This window comes from Ranitomeya variabilis, chromosome 4 (genome assembly GCF_051348905.1).
Source record: "Ranitomeya variabilis isolate aRanVar5 chromosome 4, aRanVar5.hap1, whole genome shotgun sequence".
Lineage (NCBI taxonomy): Eukaryota > Metazoa > Chordata > Amphibia > Anura > Dendrobatidae > Ranitomeya > Ranitomeya variabilis.
This window is the reverse complement of record NC_135235.1, coordinates 731,718,599-731,738,814: the sequence shown is the minus strand read 5'-3', so window position 1 is coordinate 731,738,814 and position 20,216 is coordinate 731,718,599. Positions and strand designations below refer to the sequence as shown.

The 20,216-nt window shown below is 44.6% G+C and overlaps 1 protein-coding gene across 1 annotated transcript; it reads right to left on the bottom strand.

The window, feature by feature from the left end:
* Positions 1 to 815: 815 nt before the first annotated feature.
* Positions 816 to 7,813, bottom strand: LOC143767957 (uncharacterized). The gene is made up of 6 exons (XM_077256523.1): positions 7,534 to 7,813; positions 7,228 to 7,404; positions 7,021 to 7,144; positions 6,825 to 6,937; positions 6,225 to 6,315; positions 816 to 4,072 (listed from the first exon to the last, which is right to left on the bottom strand). The coding sequence occupies exons 1-6, from the start codon at positions 7,609 to 7,611 to the stop codon at positions 2,715 to 2,717; spliced, it is 1,941 nt and encodes a 646-aa protein (XP_077112638.1). The 5' UTR covers positions 7,612 to 7,813; the 3' UTR covers positions 816 to 2,714.
* Between the last annotated feature and the right edge of the window lie 12,403 nt (positions 7,814 to 20,216).

Here is a 20,216-nt window from a genome sequence, read left to right as displayed (position 1 = left end):
AACCCAAATCAGTAGCGTTATTCACCTCAGTGGATGCACAGTCATATAGAGCATGAAGAGATAAGCTAGTAAAATTGTATATTTTACTCCATAAAAGATAGGCAGTATTTACAAAAATATTAAAAAGATATTATAAAGATGACGAATCTTGTGTATATCACAATTACTAATAAAAAGGGATTAACGGTGAAAATGGACTTCCAATTCTTTTTTATCATTCAAAGGAATGCCGTATGCTGGCTGGGGGAGGGGACCTTCCCCACTTATTCTCACGTCAGATTGCACAGCCTGTCATAGCTGAATCCCCAGGAAAAGACACTGCAAGAATCCAGCTTTACCCAGATATTCCCTGCCTAAAGCCCAGGCACTCCCCCTGTGGTGACATCACTTAGGGGCTGAAACCTCCCCTTTTCTTACAATATGAAAACTATTTTTTATGCATAGTTTGCTATGTGAACCTTGATGCTCATCACGATGCTCATGATGTTCCCCACATCAGGGGCGTTCTGTTAAGTGTAAATTCGGAGCCATTACATGATCTGCTTAAGGAGAAATCCGCACCTTGCACTCGTTGCCCCTAGCTGCTCGCGCTTTCAGTGGTTGATAGGTCTACCGATGGACATCCGGAATATGTAATTCGTATAGTTCCAGCCCAAATCGGTGCCGTGATATGTAACTTTAATAGAACAAAGAAACTCATGTCTTACACTAGTTTCAACTAGTGCTAGATGGAAGGAACGAGCAGCCTTAGCAGAAACTGCTATTTGCAGGGGGCAAAAAAAATACTACACACACACACACACACACACACACACACACACACACACACACACACGCAACCAGCAGAGAAAAGAGGGGGGGGGTCAGAATTGCTCATAGCTTGTGTCTTGTAAAGCTAGGCAGACTCAAACATGGCATGTACACATTATCGTGACAATGTGTATCAGGATGTAGGAGATATTAAAGTACAATTTTACCACATTTTTTGCTTCAGTTTTTATTTCCCTAATATCCTCCTATATAACCTAGGTGAGTCTTATGGTCCGGTGCGTCTTATAGTCTGAAAAATACGGTATTTCATGCAATAAAATGCAATTTAATTATGCAAAAATCATACAATGTTATTTCCTGGCTTTTATTTTTAGCTTCTGTATCTTACAGTTGAAGTGTACCTAAAAAAAAAATTACAGACTTCATTTTTTGTATCTGGAAAAACTTGCAAAATCTGTATAGTATCCAATAGTTATTTTCCTCATTGTATATAATTTTCTCCAGGTCAGAGCTATTTTTGACAGTCAACAAAATACAATTTAAGTAATTCATTCTTTACACTCTAGATATGATAATGACTTCTCACTGTGTGGGATTTTTTTATATTTAAAAGGGTTGTTCTCTACTTGGACAATCCCTTCTCAAGCCTTATGTTTGATCCTGTTAAAATAAAAATAATTATTCAAACCTTCCATGCCGATGCAGTTCCAGCAGTGTCTGCACTTGCGTTCATAAAGCTCATGTAAGTTTGTCACGTCATGCGAGCCCTGCAGCCAATCAGCCCTGATGTGTTATGACCCCAATGGCGAGGGTCTCAGAGGAACAAATAAGTCTGCGAAGTACAAAAATCCAGCTCATAGGGCAGTGGTAACTGGGTTGACCATATATCTACTCCTAACGCCAACACTAGAAGTAGCCGGGGAACATGCCTACGTTGGTCGCTAGATGTCTCGCCCAGCCGGAGGACTAACTACCCCTAGAAGAGGAAAACAAAGACCTCTCTTGCCTCCAGAGAATAGACCCCAAAAGTAGGATACAAGCCCCCCACAAATAATAACGGTGAGGTAAGAGGAAATGACAAACACAGAGATGAACTAGGTTTAGCAAAGAGAGGCCCACTTACTAATAGCAGAATGTAGTAAGATAACTTATATGGTCAACAAAAACCCTATCAAAAATCCACGCTGGAAATTCAAGAACCCCCGAACCGTCTAACGGTCCGGGGGGAGAACTCCAGCCTCCCTAGAGCTTCCAGCAAGGTTAGGATACAGATTATGTACAAGCTGGACACAAATGCAAACAAAAACAAATAGCAAAAAAGCAAGAAAGCAGACTTAGCTTAATCTAGCAGGAACCAGGATCAGGAGACCAGAGCACAACAGATTAGCTCTGATTACAACGTTGCCAGGCATTGAACTGAAGGTCCAGGGAGCTTATATAGTAACACCCCTGACCTAACGACCCAGGTGAGCATACAAGGGATGGCAGACATTCCCAGAGTCAAATCACTAGTAACCACTAGAGGGAGCCAAAAGGTAAATTCACAACATGATGTCACTGTCCCCAACTTCAAATCAAACAATAGGAGGAAGTAGAGAGCAGCCAAAGCTCTGGTTTCCTGTTTATATTCAATACTTCCGAAGGCAGGGACAGTGAAGCCGGCACTGATTGGGCGCAGGGCTTGTGTACTGTAACAGCCTCACATGAATCCTGACACCGCTGAATTGGCACTGGCAAGGGAGCTGTGTATGAGTATTTTTGTTTTAACGAGGCCAAATATAAGGAATGACAAGATGCTGTCCTAGTAGTAAGACCACTGTTTTAAGAAGTTACAATTTTTGGTTAAATATTTCCAACATTCTGAACATGATTAGGGCTTCTCCCCTGTGCAACTTATCTGATGTTTATTAAAGAGTTGAATTCCATGTAAAACATTTCTCACATTAGGAACAGGAAAAAGGCTTCTCCCCTGTGTGAATTCTTTGGTGTCTAACAAGATCTGATTTCCGAATAAAATATTTCCCACATTCTGAACATGAAAAAGGCTTCTCCCGTGTGTGGATTCTCTGGTGGCTATCAAGATTCGCTTTCTTATTAAAACATTTCCCACATTTTGAACAGGAAAAAGGCTTCTCCCCTGTGTGGATTCTCTGGTGGCTATCAAGATTCGCTTTCTTATTAAAACATTTCCCACATTCTGAACAGGAAAAAGGCTTCTCCCCTGTGTGGATTCTCTGGTGGCTATCAAGATTCGCTTTATGATTAAAACATTTCCCACATTCTGAACAGGAAAAAGGCTTCTCCCCTGTGTGCGTTTTCTGGTGCGTAACCAAAACTGATTTCTGTTTAAAACATTTCCCACATTCTGAACATGAAAAAGGCTTCTCTCCTGTGTGAGATCTCTGGTGCTTAACCAATTCTGATTTGTGGTTAAAACATTTCCCACATTCTGAACAGGAAAAAGGCTTCTCTCCTGTGTGGATTCTCTGGTGACTATCAAGATGCCCTTTCTGATTAAAACATTTCCCACATTCTGAACAGGAAAAAGGCTTCTCCCCTGTGTGGATTCTCTGGTGGCTATAAAGATTCTCTTTCTGATTAAAACATTTCCCACATTCTGAACAGGAAAAAGGCTTCTCCCCTGTGTGGATTCTCTGGTGCCTATCAAGATGCACTTTCAAGTTAAAACATTTCCCACATTCTGAACATGAAAAAGGCTTTTCACCTGTGTGAGATCTCTGGTGATCAACCAAACCTGATTTCTGTTTAAAACATTTCCCACATTCTGAACAGGAAAAAGGCTTCTCCCCTGTGTGGATTCTCTGGTGCTTAACCAATTCTGATTTGTGGTTAAAACATTTCCCACATTCTGAACAGGAAAAAGGCTTCTCCACTGTGTGAGTTCTTTGGTGTATAACAAGATTCCACTTCTGGTTAAAACATCTCCCACACTTGGAACAAGAAAATCTATTCTCTGCTGTGTGAATTTTTTGATGCTTAAGAAAAGATTCTTTGAGGGGAAAACGATTTCCATATTCTAAAATTAAAAATGGCTTATTTACTTCAGGACCAATTTGTTTTTTAATGCTTATTTTGTGACTTTGATTTTCCTTAGTAGTCGGTAATGAATCAGAAGACAGGACCTGTTTCAGAAGATCAGACGATAGATCTTTGCTGTGAAGGGATGATGGTATATCTGGAGTAATGGCATTCACTTCAATTGTATCCTGTGGGATCTCAAGATTATCTGATTTAAAAACTGAAGATGTCAGCTGCCCATCGGATCGCCTGGTGCAGTCATCTGTTAAAAATAAAACCAATTAGTTTTCATAAAAAATCCTTGAATTTTACATATTTTAACATTTGTAAGTAAACTGTCCACAACATGACAAGTTATGTTGAATACATAATTATTCACTAAGACAAGACAGCTCACAGTCTAATAGAAAACTTCATAGGATGAACCAGTAGAGCATGGTGTTCAACTGTTTGTTTACTCTATATTTCGAAGGCAGAATGGACAGTCACCAAACAATGTTATGTTGAGGAAAATTATACCAATAAACCTTCAACACAAAAAAAACAAATCCCTACTCAGGTCCATCATCTGTCGGTGAAAAACAGGTTTCTACATTACAAGTGGCTCAAAGGCTCTTGAAAAGCACCATGGCTTCCATACACCAATCCAGCAATATCTGCTCTCCCAAAGTCAAATTTTCCCCTCGCTTCTGAGCCTTGCAGTGTGCCCAAACCACATTTAGCATCCATGTATAAAGCACGTGTAAAGCGTCATGGAATAAATGGCGCTATAAAAATTAATAATGATAATAAATAATAATGTATTTGGCATTACTACAGTGATAAGAGCCCATTTAATTTACAATGTGTGTCTCCTGGAACACAATCTGGGCACTGTGTTGGGTAATAAAATGGCATATTTGCAATTTTCACTCTCCAACATCCACTGCGTGCTAATTTATGGAAAGTGGCTCTGGGGTCAACATAGTCACTACTCCAATACATTAATCCCCTGAGGGTTATAATTTCCAAAATTAAGCCAATTTATGGGGATTCCTACTGTTCTGGTTTTCTGCCATTTTCTCATATTAGGGCTTCTGCATATGGTATGTCCTATCTCCATGGAGGTCTGCTCCTGTGATGTCTGGTTCTGTTACCAGGCACAACCTTATTCATTCTACAGGTGGCACTGGTAATGGAGGAGACATCGAATCCAGAAGCTCTGGGCGATGCAGGCTCTGTCCTGCCACTAAGATTAGGGTGCCTGGGATTTGTAGTACCATCCAGTCTGGCAGTATGGGTTTGTGTTGTCCAGTTCCCTGCTCGAGCCAGTTGGAAAGCACCACACCCTACCAAAGCTCGAAGCATATTGCTGGAAGCTGTCAGATACCACCTTCTCCTCTGGTTAATTCCTCTGTGCTCAGCTCCCGGCTTGTTTATTTGTATTCTGTTGTGATCTCGGCTCGCTTACTGACTACTCTTGTGTCTTCTGATTTTGAATTTTCTCTTGCTTTCCTGGTACTGACCCGGTTACCTGACAATTCTTCCTACATCTCACATCACATAATAGAAGGTAACACCATGGCCAAAGCTTAGGGGGTCTCGGTCTATGTACAGACCCATGTAGAAGGGTTAAAGTATGATGAACAAGGCATGGGATGGGATCTGTAAAATGGAGTAGATAGCGCCAAGTCTGTTCATGGTGGCCATCTTTTGAGCTTCCAGGTGACCACGAACAGTGCCCCCAATGCATCGTGTCTACAAACTATTTCTGCAAGAGCTGCAGTCAAATAGCTAAATAGCTTCTTAACCCTGCCATGTGCCCAGACAGTAGTGTACAACTGTATATAGAGTATTGTCAGATTCAAGAGAAGTTGGAAAATAATTTGTAAGGTCGATTTGTTTCCAATTATCCTTCGTGAAGAATTCCAAAGTGATCACCACAAAGTGACTCACATCAGTTTCGAAAAATTGGGTCCTGATTAGGAACAAAAAAGGACTGCGGGAAGTGGTTAAGTCAAAGGATTTGAGCAGTAACTACTGTAGTAAAACACTGTGACTAAAGACAATAACACATCTACTGAAATGATCAAACTCATCAGTCTTCATCAGTAATAAATGAGTAACTAGTGGAGAAACCTCTCTGGGGTAATTAGAGTATGGGGCTCAGTGGCTCTTTCAAGGGAAACTATTATAAGGGCCAATGGTAGATGTCACATCAGTTTAAAGAAGAAATATTAGACATTCAAATACATTATTTTATAACAGTTTACAGCTGATGTGTCAAAGTTTGGATGGAGGAGAATGATGAGGTCTAGAGGCAAAATGGTGAACACACGATTGTCATACGACTGGGCTACACAACCAATAAAGCAGCCACAGCCGGTGACTGAGAAGAATCTGTGACTTCTCTGCATTTAGTGGATACTACTCACCTGGGTAATCATATGTTGGAATCTCCTCTTTACACCGCTCATCACCCCTCACATATGTCTCTGTAGTATTAATATGGGTCAGATCTTCACTCTGAAAAACATCGTAATAGTCACAGACAGATGAAGAGAAAAGATAGTCACATCTATGATCAGCTCTAGTCCTGCCATCAGTTCCGCCATCAGAGCATTACAGCCCTTACTGGCGAATAGGGCCTGACAAGCAGAGGGGGCCCACAGCAGGCCGCCTCTCCTCTACGGGCCCCAGCGGCTCAACTGATCATGCATTGTCAGACGCACGGCAAGTTAAAATCTGTTGCCTTGCAGGAGATCACAAGCTGGCAGATGTCAGTGGGCACATTGTCGGCGTATATTGATACTCTCATATGATGGTACACGCCTGTATCAGGTGGACTACACCGCTGGACCTCAGCCAGGTAAGGATAAACCTTTTTTTTTTAAATCTGCAGAATGACGCTGAATTATACTACTATGGGGGTGCATTATACTACTATAGGGGTGCATTATACTGCTATGCTAAAACAAGACTGAGCACAAGACCTTCATAGCCGTCTACTCATCATAGGGGAGATCTCATCATACCTTCTCTCCATCTACCTGATGATCCTGAGGAACATTGGGATCTTCTTGCTTATAGTCCTGTGGAAGAAGAGGACGGGGACACCTCTCTGGTGTTGTCCTCCTACTGGATAGAACTGGAGGAAACACATACAGGGACTGAATTCATTCTTTGCATACAGATAATTATAGGCCAAGTGTATTTAGTCCTGTCTATTACCTGGTGATGTGAGGGGCTGGGGAACCTCCATCATGATGTCCTTGTACACATCTTTGTGTCCTTCTAAATACTCCCACTCCGCCATGGAGAAATAGACGCCGACATCCTGACACCTTATAGGAACCTGACACATACAATGATACCGTCATCCCCCCGATCCCTTCATAGTATTACTGTATAATGTCCCAGCATTCTCAGCAGAGTCACCTCTCCAGTCAGCAGCTCAATCATCTTGTAGGTGAGTTGTAGGATCTTCTGGTCATTGATGTCCTCATGTATCAGGTGAGTTGGAGGCCCCGTGACTGGGCTCAGGGGTCTTCCCAATCCCTCAGACACAGGGTCCTGACAGCGCTCACTAGAGGTCTTCTTCACTACTGTGTAATCCTGGTTATGGAGAGACACATTAATAAATTTCACTACAGACATTTCCAGAGTCCTCACCTCTCCAGCTCTGTCCATCTGTTATTCCCATAGATAAGAATGATGTAATGTGACGTCATCAGAATCTCTCACCTCTCCAGTAAGCCGGAAGAGGATCTCTAGGGTGAGGTGTAATATCCTCTCCGCCATCTTGTCTCTGTTCATATCCATCCTTGATGGGTAATTCAAGAAAATTCTCTTATATAGAAGATCTTCACTGAGAGGATCCGGTATTGTAGAGACCTGAATGAGAAGATGAGCCGATGTAACATCATAAAAATCCCGTGTAATAATACAATTATTGGAGATAAGGGAAACATATGAGATTATTTTACAGTATTTAGTTTTCTTCTTTACATCTACTAAAAAAACCTATATACACTACTCAAGAAAAATAAAGGGAACACTAAAATACCATATCCTAGATATCACTGAATGAAATATTCCAGTAGTAAATCTTAATTTATTACATAGTGAAATGTGTTGAAAACAATAAAACATAAAAATGATCAATGTAAATCAAAATAAATATCCCATGGAGGTCTGGATTTGGAATGATACTCAAAATCAAAGTGGAAAATCAAATGAGAGGCTGATCCAACTTCAGTGGAAATGCCTCAAGACAAGGAAATGTTCAGTTGTGTGTGTGTTGCCTCCATGTGCCTGAATGACCTCCCTACAAGCCTGGGCATACTCCTGATGAGGCGGAAGATGGTCTCCTGAGGGATCTCCCAGACCAGGACTAAAGCATCCGCCAACTTCAGGACAGTCTGTGGTCCAACGTGACGTTGGTGGATCGTGCGAGACATGATGTCCCAGATGTGTTCAATCGGATTCAGGTCTGGGGAACGGGCGGGCCAGCCCATTGCTTCAATGTCTTCATCTTGCAGGAACTGCTGACACACTCCAGCCACATGAGGTCTGGCATTGTCCTGCATTAGGAGGAACCCAGGGCCAACCGCACCATCATATGGTCTCACAAAGGGTCTGAGGATCTCATCTTGGTACCTAATGGCTGTCAGGCTACCTCTGGCGAGCATATGAAGGGCTATGTGGCCCTCCAAAGAAATGCCACTGCACACCATTACTGACCCCCTGCCAAACCGGTCATGCTGAAGGATGTTGCAGGCAGCAGATTGCTCTCCACGGCATCTCCAGACTCCGTCACGTCTGTCACATGTGCTCAGTGTGAACCTGCTTTCATCTGTGAAGAGCACAGGGCGCCAGTGGCAAATTTGCCAATCCCGGTGTTCTGTGGCAAATGCCAATCGTCCTGCATGGTGTTGGACTGTGAGCACAACCCATGAGTAAATCACAGCTAGAATAAGATTGTTCCTGTACAGAAAAATTGAACAAAGAAATTTACCGTGTAAAAACTGTACTTTAAAAATTACCTTTAATTACGTCTTAACGCAGTAAGGTGATAACAAGGAATAGGAGAGATACTGAAATGAGAGTTTGTTTGGACAGTATACCACAATTATAGTGACTGAAGAAATTGCTAAGACTGGCACAATAGCAACATGGATCAACATGCACCGTATCATGCAGCACACTATGAAGGGGTATCGTTTCCTTATGTGCTTGAACTCTAAACCCTGCTATTGTGCCGGTCATAGCAATTTCTTCAGCAGCTAAGTAGTCTCTTTATACTATGTATACTTTATTCACTCCTGATGAACGTTGAAAGGGGAAATGCGTTGAGTGTGTTTCAGAGCTCTTAGGTTTGTTTTTTGTTTTTTTATAAGTTCTTGATTTAATGACATGTACCTGTTCTTTAAGCCTGCCATCGGACGTACTGTCCCGTCCATGTGACCTGGGACTTAATTCCCATGGACGGGATAGTATGTCATACCCGATCAGCCGCGCTCACGGGAGGAGCGCAGCTGAGTGTTAGCCGATTATCACAGCTGACATCCGGCACTGTGACCGCTCCTGACACTTTAACCCCCGAAACACTGCGATCAAACATGATCGCAGCATTCCGGTGGCATAAGGAATGATTGCCTTGTGCAGGCATGTACTACGGAGGACAGAGAATGAACTACAATCCAATATTGCAGCCAGCATGCAGCCAGCGTGTAAGGAAAGGGTGAATCAAACACCCGAAAACCCCGCCCCTATGGCTGAAAATTGTTCCCTCCAAATTCAGGTGGCAGAGTCCCTTTAAGGGATGAGTGCCCTGGGATCGTGCAAAATTTATGCAGGCTCTATGATAGAAACAGTTCAGTTTAGTGGGTACAGGCGCCTCCTGGTATCTTTTAAATGATGGTAGTGGTCCTCAATATCACCTTACTGTGTTAAGACGTAATTAAAGGTAATTTTTTTAACTACAGTTTTTACACGGTGAATTTTTTTCTGTGAGCACAACCCCCATCTGTGGACATCGGGCACTCAGACCATCCTCATGGAGTCAGTTTATAACTGTTTGTGCAGACACATGCACATTTGTGGCCTGCTGGAGGTCATTTTGCAGGGCTCTGGCAGGGCTCCTCCTCTTCCTCCTTGCACAAAGGCTGAGCCCCTTCCACATCTCCTGGTGTACAGGCCTGTCTCCTGTTAGCGCCTCCAGCCTCTGGACACTACGCTGAGAGAAACAGCAAACCTTCATGCCACAGCTCACATTGATGTGCAATCCTGGATGAGCTGCACTACCTGAGCCACTTATGTGGGTTGTAGAGTTCGTCTCTTGCTACCACGAGTGTGAAAGCACAACCAACATTCAAAAGTGACCAAAACATCAGCCAGATAGCATTGGTACTGAGATGTGGTCTATGATCCCCACCTGCAGAACCACTCCTTTATTGTGTCTTGATAATTGCCAATAATGTCCAGCTGTTGTCTATTCCATTTGCACAACAGCATGTGAAATTGATTGTCAAACAATGTTGCTTCCCAAGTGTACAGTTTGATTTCACAGAAGTTTGATTTACTTGGAGTTATATTCTGTTTTTTAAGTGTTCCCTTTATTTTTTTGAGGAGTGTATTTTAGGCCGCAGACAACAAGCAGTTTCTTCCTCGGAGTCGGCAGCTGAATACGTTCCTCATAGACTCATCTTCCATAACGCTAATTCTCATCTCATTTACCGACACTGGAATCAGCATTAGCAATACTGCAGTAGATATTCATTACACGTGACAGGAGAAATAACTACTTCATGATGAGGACGACATCTTTATCTACTACGGCTTTAGAAACATATTTGTCCAGAGTCTGTCACTGACTCCATTACCACCGGCCATCTATATGAATGTTTTCTGTCTTCCCCGCACTGTAATCTTCTATCACATTAGATCTCATGTCTGAGTCACACACAGAAGTTTGAGGCTTTTATAAAAGTGTCATTCTGCTGCAGTGCAGTATAATGCAACCTCCACCAGAGGGAGCTTGAGAGGGATGTGACACTGTGTACACAGAGAAGCACTGCAGAGCAGCAGCATAGGCACCACCAAGTGGCGAGAGAGTGGTACAACAATCAGAGTCAAAAAACAACAATAGGCAGAAGTACTAAAGGGATCAGCGATACACGTGGTCAGGAACAAGCCAGGAGTTTCAGTAACGGTCATAAGCGGATAAGAGAAAAGTCAGAAGGCAGAAGAGAGTCCGAATACAAGCCAAGTCAGAAACCAAAGAATCAAATCCGAAACGCTGGAAAAAGGGCAGGCAGAGGGAGTCAACAGACACGGGGCAAGTCAGGGATCACAGCAGGACAAACCAAGAGCTACCAGAGTCAGGTTCACACGCTGAAGGCAGAACTATAGCGGACACAGCCAGCAGGATGTATGGGAGCTAAATAGCAAACCTGAACCCAGAATGAGCCAGAGCAAAATTAACTTGACATGATCTCCCCAGGAAAAAGGGCAGACAGGATTAAACCCTGGAACGGATCATGACAACAAGCTTCTTTGTTTGCACAAACACAGCGGACAGAAATTATCTGATCCCAAATTCTCCATGTACAGTGTTTTATGGGATTTATTTCTGGCCTTAGGCTTTCCTATATTACAGGGAAAAAAAAAACAGATACTAAATTTTTTTTTTGACACGTTAAACATTTGTTTTACTCTTTTGGGCCCCAGGACATAGATTTACACTGCAGGGATGGCACAGGGGCGGCTACAACGAAGCCCTGGCAGTTTAACCACTTGATGCTGCCAAAATCAAACATGGCACCTGAGAAAGTGTGACAGAGTTTGGCTGAATGCCCTCTGGCCCAAAGTACTCGATAGTATGAGGCGTTACTACGATACTTACATGCCTAAAGGTGTCTGGGCCTGAAATGTACGAAGGTGTATTAGGCTGGGCCACAGGCAGCGTCCAATAGGACAACCCCTTCTTGATTAATATGTTTGGCCCCAATTATAATAATAAACCTTATACTCAACTCCCGTGCTGGCGCCGTTTGTATTGTTTAAATGTACCTGTAAATTGTAAATGTACCTGCAATGTTTGCTGAATTAAATAATAAAATACCTGTAAATTCTAAATGTATAATAAATTAGACCAGAGCCACATAAAGGTCCTCTCACGGACAGAGAAAAAACTCCCCAGTAATATATATCTCATACAAAAAAAGGAGTCACCAAACTGTCACTCAAATATAAATAGAGTAACATTTATTAAGTACCATGAAAATTTTAAAGTTAGAAAATGAAACAGAACATCCAATAAAAGGTTTCTAAATACATGAGGAATACGGGTAACAATGCCCACACATAACGCCTATATTAAACGACTTAAGGTCACATGTTCACTGAAGTGTACAAACTGCTGATAGAGCACTTGTCCCAAATAGGGAACGTCCCTAGTGCAAGTATGTTAGGCAATCTAAGACTGGACCTTACCCATGTCAGTCGTGGTGTATGTGTGGAAACGCCAGCCCCTACGCGCGTTTCGCGTAGGCTTCTTCCGGGGGCCGTATAGCGTGTGTCACAAACTTGATATTTAAAGGACTACCGCACCTGCAGGTAATAAAAGGACTCGGTGGTCGGCGCATGCGCTACTGACGTCAGCGCCGGAACTAGCATCGCCGCACGGCTCTCCGGGTGCGGCGAAAAGTCAGGGAGCCATAACCATGGCAACCGTGACTCACACGCCTAACCCAATGGAAGCCGGCCGCGATGCACCGTCACGCCGACGTCACAGACATGCGCACAAGTCCTGACTAAGGAGACACTAAAAGCGGAAAAAGAGTGAGTAGTGCGCTATGAAGGAGTCTACAAAGTGAACGTGTGCTAAAGTGCAGCGTGCGTTATATCGTGTAAACATCATCATTAGTATCTGGCATTTATAATACAAACAATATAATAACATGATGTGAAATAAGTGAAACAGTATACAAATAAATATAAGAAAGGAAAAACGTAGTGTTGTATGATAATCAGGAGAAGTCCATAGCTTCATATATTTCTTCCAGAATAGTGAAGTAATAAGATGAATCAAAGTAATTTCCGCTTTGAATGTCTCATCGACTGGTGAGGTAGACCTCAATCTGAATATGACTCCCATCATGATAAACTAAAAAATATATATATAAAAAACATAAAATTAAAATAAAGCAAGACACACGAATACATTAAAACCTAAGTCCAGGTATTGATATGTGGTACTAGAGAAAAGGGGCAAAACTAATTTGCTCATTGAGCCCAAAGGGAACCAGTGTATTAAGGACGGTAATCCATCTGCACTCGCGCTGATGCAATAAGCGTTTGGTATTACCGCCCCTAATACCTACGTGAATCTTGTCAATACCCCAAATTTGCAAGTCATTGGGGTTACAATTACCGTATATACTCGAGTATAAGCTGACCCGAGTATAAGCCGACCCCCCTAATTTTGCCACAAAAAACTGGGAAAACTTATTGACTCGAGTATAAGCCTAGGGTGGAAAATGCAGCAGGTACCGGTGAATTTCAAAATTAAAAATAGATACTCCATACCGTTCATTATGGCCCCATAGATGCTCCACATAAAGCTGTGCCACATATAATGCTCTGCACCGTTCATTATGGCCCCATAGATGCTCCACATAAAGCTGTGCCATATATACAATGCTCTGCACCATTGCCCCATAGATACTCCACATAAAGCTGTGCCATATATACAATGCTCTGCACTGTTGCCCCATAGCTGTGCCATATATATAATGCTCTGCACCGTTGCCCCATAGCTGTGCCACATATATAATGCTCTGCACTGTTGCCCCATAGCTGTGCCATATAGTGCTCTGCACCGTTGCCCCATAGCTGTGCCATATATATAATGCTCTGCACCATTGCCCCATAGCTGTGCCATATAGTGCTCTGCACCGTTGCCCCATAGCTGTGCCATATAGTGCTCTGCACCGTTGCCCCATAGCTGTGCCATATAGTGCTCTGCACCATTGCCCCATAGCTGTGCCATATAGTGCTCTGCACCGTTGCCCCATAGCTGTGCCATACAGTGCTCTGCACCGTTGCCCCATAGCTGTGCCATACAGTGCTCTGCACCGTTGCCCCATAGCTGTGCCATATAGTGCTCTGCACCATTGCCCCATAGCTGTGCCATACAGTGCTCTGCACCATTGCCCCATAGCTGTGCCATATAGTGCTCTGCACCGTTGCCCCATAGCTGTGCCATACAGTGCTCTGCACCATTGCCCCATAGCTGTGCCATACAGTGCTCTGCACCATTGCCCCATAGCTGTGCCATATAGTGCTCTGCACCATTATTGCCCCATAGCTGTGCCATATAGTGCTCTGCGCCATTATTGCCCCATAGCTGTGCCATATAGTGCTCTGCACCATTGCCCCATAGCTGTGCCATATAGTGCTCTGCACCATTGCCCCATAGCTGTGCCATATAGTGCTCTGCACCATTGCCCCATAGCTGTGCCATACAGTGCTCTGCACCATTGCCCCATAGCTGTGCCATATAGTGCTCTGCACCGTTGCCCCATAGCTGTGCCATATAGTGCTCTGCACCGTTGCCCCATAGCTGTGCCATATAGTGCTCTGCACCGTTGCCCCATAGCTGTGCCATATAGTGCTCTGCACCATTGCCCCATAGCTGTGCCATATAGTGCTCTGCACCGTTGCCCCATAGCTGTGCCATATAGTGCTCTGCACCATTGCCCCATAGCTGTGCCATATAGTGCTCTGCACCATTATTGCCCCATAGCTGTGCCATATAGTGCTCTGCACCATTATTGCCCCATAGCTGTGCCATATAGTGCTCTGCACCATTGCCCCATAGCTGTGCCATATAGTGCTCTGCACCGTTGCCCCATAGCTGTGCCATATAGTGCTCTGCACCATTGTCCCATAGCTGTGCCATATAGTGCTCTGCACTGTTGCCCCATAGCTGTGCCATATAGTGCTCTGCACCATTGCCCCATAGCTGTGCCATATAGTGCTCTGCACCATTATTGCCCCATAGCTGTGCCATATAGTGCTCTGCACCATTATTGCCCCATAGCTGTGCCATATAGTGCTCTGCACCATTGCCCCATAGCTGTGCCATATAGTGCTCTGCAACGTTGCCCCATAGCTCTGCCATATAGTACTCTGCACCGTTGCCCCATAGCTCTGCCATATAGTGCTCTGCACCGTTGCCCCATAGCTGTGCCATATAGTGCTCTGCACCATTGCCCCATAGCTGTGCCATATAGTGCTCTGCACCGTTGCCCCATAGCTGTGCCATATAGTGCTCTGCACCATTGCCCCATAGCTGTGCCATATAGTGCTCTGCACCATTGCCCCATAGCTGTGCCATATAGTGCTCTGCACCATTGCCCCATAGCTGTGCCATATAGTGCTCTGCACCGTCCATTATTGCCCCATAGCTGCTGCTGCTGCTGCTGCAATAAAAGAAAAAAAAACACATACTCACCTGTCTTGCTTGCAGCTCCTCGGCGCCATCTTCCCGGCGTCTCTCTGCACTGACTGATCAGGCAGAGGGCGGCGCGCACACTATATGCATCATCGCGCCCTCTGCCTGAACAGTCAGAGCGGAGAGACGCCGGGAAGATGGCGCCCGGCGTGTGGAACGAGGACAGGTGAATATGCGATACTTACCTGCTCCCGGCGTCCCGCTCCTTCCCCCTGCCTGTCTTCGGTGCCGCAGCCTCTTCCTCTGTCACCGGTCACCGGCACCGCTTCATTAGAGAAATGAATAGGCGGCTCCGCCCCTATGGGGGGTGGAGCAGCCTATTCATTTCTCTAATGAGCGGTCCCACGTGACCGCTCAGGGGAAGAGGCTGCGGCACCGAAGACAGTGTGATAGGCAGGGGGAGCGCCAGGATCGCCGGGACTAGGTAAGTATATGACAGTGCTCACCCGCCGACCCCACCACCGATCATGACTCGAGTATAAGCCGAGGGGGCACTTTCAGCCCAAAAATTTGGGCTGAAAATCTCGGCTTATACTCGAGTATATACGGTATGTCTTTCCCTGAAATGTCTGGGGATGGTTTTTAAATTTCCTACATCACTTTCTTCCCTTGCGGCCATGATTTCTCTCACGTGTTCTCGTGTCCTCACGCGCAACTCCCTAGAGGTAAGTCCTATGTAGATGAGGTCACACGTGCATTTTGCATAGTAGATCACGAATGTGCTCTTACAAGAGATATACTCTCTAATTTTGAATTCGTGTGCCCCATCCGAGGAAGTAAAGGAAGTAGCTCTCTGATGGTTTTTACATGCCAGACAATCCATGCAGGGGAAGAAACCTGCCCTTGGTTGGTTTGCTCCAAAGATAAAAGAGGATTTTGCCACATAGTGACTTTTTACGAGTATGTCACGCAGATTTTGGCTATGTCTAGCCGTCATTAATGGATTCTCTGGTAAATGCTGGTTGAGGATTGGGTCAGTTTTTAGAACACACCAATGTTTAACTAGAATTGATCGTATATCATCCCAACTCGAGTTAAAGTTAGAAATAAACCTAGTCATCCCTTTTTGTCCCTTATTGTCTCCAGACACATGGTGGTATTGGTCCTGGGACAAAAGAGAGGTCCTATTAGTATGTTTGGCCCTTTTATAGCCTTTTTTAATGCACCGTCCACTGTAGCCACGCTCCTTAAAACGCTCCCCAAGGTCCACCGCCTGACGCTCAAAAGCATCTTCAGAAGTGCAAATTCTCCTCATCCGGAGAAATTGACCCACAGGTACAGTTCTGATGGTTGATACGGTATGTGCAGAAGATGCATGCAACAGTGCATTCACTGAGGTCTTTTTCCTGTGCACATCCGTACCTAATGACCCATCAGGCTGCACCTGTATATTGAGGTCCAAGAAAGAAATTTCTTTTGGATGCCAAGAGTAAGTGAGTCTGATGTTGTAGTCGTTGCGGTTCAGCCCGGAAACAAACAAATCCAAATCATTGACCGAACCCTGCCATATAAAAAGAATATCGTCTATGAAGCGGTACCAACCTAGAATTTGGGGGGCGGCATGTGCGTCATCTGGAAAAATTTCCCTCTCCCAAAATCCCCAAAACAAATTTGCATACGAAGGCGCACATGCCGCCCCCATTGCGGTACCACGCTTCTGCAGGTAAAAACGGTCTTTAAACGTAAAAAAATTATGTTCCAGGATGAACCGCAACAAGTCCAACACCAGATCCCTAACATCCGGGTCCAAATTGGACGACTCAAGAAAGAAACTAGCTGCCCTTAAGCCATCATCGTGACTGATGCATGTGTACAGTGTTTCTACGTCAGCAGTCACGAGGAGCATGTCGGGCTCAATATGCAAGCCATCCAGACGTCTCAGGACGTCCGTAGTGTCCCTGACATAGGAGGGCAACGTCTCCACCTGTGATCTAAGATAGTGATCAATATATTTACAGAGTGGTTCGTTAAGCCCCCCTATGTCAGAGACAATCGGATGACCTGGAGGATTTTGAGCATCCTTGTGGACCTTGGGGAGAAGGTACAGCGTGGGTATACGTGGGAAATCAACAGTCAGGCCATCCCGTAGTTTTTTTTTTCTAAATTCTAAATGTACCTGCAATGTTTGATATTGTGCAAAGAAAATAAACATTTATTTAACCAAAAAATAACTGGGTTTAGGATCGGGGTCTATCTGAGGGTGAGATGTGGTGGACCTTGGGGGTGTGGAGCTGAGGATTGGGTGGTAGTTGATGAAGGCGTTACAGGGGAAGGGGCCACAAATTAAAGGATTGGATCATAGATGGAACTAGACACATTGGGAGTAGACAACACAGTGGAATCATGGGAATGGATAGACAAACAGGAAGGGACAGACACAAGGGAAGGTAGTGACACATTTCAAAACAGTGACACATTGGTAGGTGAGGGTGGAGGTGGTGAGTCCAATTTTAGCAGGGTTTTTGGACTCCGGGTCTTCGTCCTGGTGGAACTGTTATTAGTTTTGGACCTTTGCTTTCTTGGCCGAGTGGGAGTGGTGGACTCTGTAGCAGTTTTTTGGCATGGTGCTGGACTGGGCAGCGTGGTGGATGCTGCTGGATGCAGCGGTAACATAGAAACATAGTTATTAAGGTTGAAGGAAGACTAAGTCCACCTAGTTCAACCCAGAGCCTAACCTAACATGCCCTAACATGTTGGTAAAGAGGAAGGCAAAAAAAACCCATGTGACAAACAGTAAGCTCCACATTGGGGAAAAAAAATTCCTTCCATCGACGTCCACCCGCAGAGCCACACTCCACATAGAGAATAATGGAGCCTCCAGGACCGACCTACACCCGCAGAGCCACACTCCACATAATAATAATAATTTTTTATTTATATAGCGCCAACATATTCCGCAGCGCTTTACAAATTATAGAGGGGACTTGTACAGACAATAGACATTACAGCATAACAGAAATCACAGTTCAAAACAGATACCAGGAGGAATGAGGGCCCTGCTCGCAAGCTTACAACCTATGAGGAAAAGGGGAGACACGAGAGGTGGATGGTAACAATTGCTTTAGTTATTTGGACCAGCCATAGTGTAAGGCTCGGGTGTTCATGTAAAGCTGCATGAACCAGTTAACTGCCCAAGTATGTAGCAGTACAGACACAGAGGCTATTAACTGCATAAAGTGTATGAGAACATGATGCAAGGAACCTGATTATGTTTTTTTTTTTTTTTTTTTTTTTTTTTTAATAGGCCACACAGGGATAGTTAGGTTAATGCGTTGAGGCGGTAGGCCAGTCTGAACAAATGCCTTTTTAGGGCACGCTTAAATCTGTGTGAATTGGGGATTAATCGTATTAACCTGGGTAGTGCATTCCAAAGAATCGGCGCAGCACGTGTAAAGTCTTGGAGACGGGAGTGGGAGGTTCTGATTATTGAGGATGGCAACCTGAGGTCATTAGCGGAGCGGAGGGCACGGGTAGGGTGGTAGACTGAGACCAGAGAGGAGATGTAGGGTGGTGCTGAGCCATGGAGTGCTTTGTGGATGAGGGTAGTAGTTTTGTACTGGATTCTGGAGTGGATGGGTAGCCATTGTAATGACTGGCACAAGGTAGAGGCATCGGTGTAACGGTTGGCGAGGAATATGATCCTGGCAGCAGCATTCAGGACAGATTGGAGCGGGGAGAGTTTGGTAAGAGGGAGGCCGATTAGTAGAGAGTTACAATAGTCCAGACGAGAATCAATAAGTGAGACAGTAAGAGTTTTTGCAGGGTCAAAAGTAAGAAAAGGGTGAATTCTAGGAATGTTTTTGAGATGCAGATAAGAAGAGCGAGCCAGTGATTGGATGTGGGGGGTGAATGAAAGCTCGGAATCAAGGATGACCCCAAAGCAGCAGGCATGTTGCTTTGTAGTAATGGTGGAACCGCACACGGAGATGGCAATGTCAGGCAAAGGGAGAGAACACGAGTTCAGTATTTGACAGGTTCTGTTTCAGATAGAGGGAGGACATGATGTTAGAGACAGCGGTAAGACAATCACTGGTGTTTTCTAAGAAGGTCGGCGTGAAAGCAGAAGAGGTGTATAATTGGGTGTCGTCAGCATAGAGATGGTACTGGAAACCAAATCTACTGATTGTTTGTCCAATAGGGGCAGTATACAAAGAGAAGAGGAGGGGGCCTAGGACTGATCCTTGAGGAACCCCAACAGTAAGGGGAAGGTGAGAGGAGGAGGAACCAGAAAAACATACAGTGAAGGATCGGTCAGAGAGCTAGGAGGAGAACCAAGAGAGAACGGTGTCCTTGAGGCCGATGGAGCGGAGCATAGTGAGGAGGAGCTGATGATCCACAGTGTCAAATGCTGCGGAGAGATCCAAGAGAATTAGCATGGAGTAGTGACCATTAGATTTAGCTGTTAGTAGGTCATTAGAGACTTTAGTGAGGGCAGTTTCAGTAGAGTGTAAAGAGTGGAAGCCAGATTGAAGAGGGTCGAGAAGAGAGTTATCTGGGAGATAGCGGGTAAGACGGGAGTGGACCAGACGTTCGAGGAGTGTAGAGATGAAGGGAAGATTAGAGACAGGTCTATAATTAGCGGCACAATTTTGGTCGAGGGAGGGTTTTTTAAGTAATGGATGTATGATGGCATGCTTAAATGAGGAGGGAAAAATACCGGAAGTGAGAGAAAGGTTGAATATTTTTGTTAGGCGAGAGGTGACAGCCGGGGAAAGGGACTGGAGGAGATGTGACGGAATGGGGTCACTGGTGCACGTGGTCGGGCGAGAAAATGCAAGGAGCCTGCTTACTTCCTCTTCTGTAACTGGTTCAAAGTCAGAGAGTGAACTAGATGCAGTGGGGGAGGGAGGACAGTGCATGGTATGAAGACATTGGGAGATGATAGTAGTTGGCCAGATCGTCAGCG

What these genes read in the sequence shown, in the direction of transcription:
- LOC143767957 (XM_077256523.1), bottom strand. Translation starts at nt 7,611, where the DNA reads ATGGATATGAACAGAGACAAGATGGCGGAGAGGATATTACACCTCACC. An exon ending in CCAGCCCCTCACATCACCAG is followed by an intron (nt 6,938 to 7,020) that starts GTAATAGACAGG and finishes TGTTTCCTCCAG; the next exon opens with TTCTATCCAGTAGGAGGACA. An exon ending in ATCAGGTAGATGGAGAGAAG is followed by an intron (nt 6,316 to 6,824) that starts GTATGATGAGAT and finishes GATGTTTTTCAG; the next exon opens with AGTGAAGATCTGACCCATAT.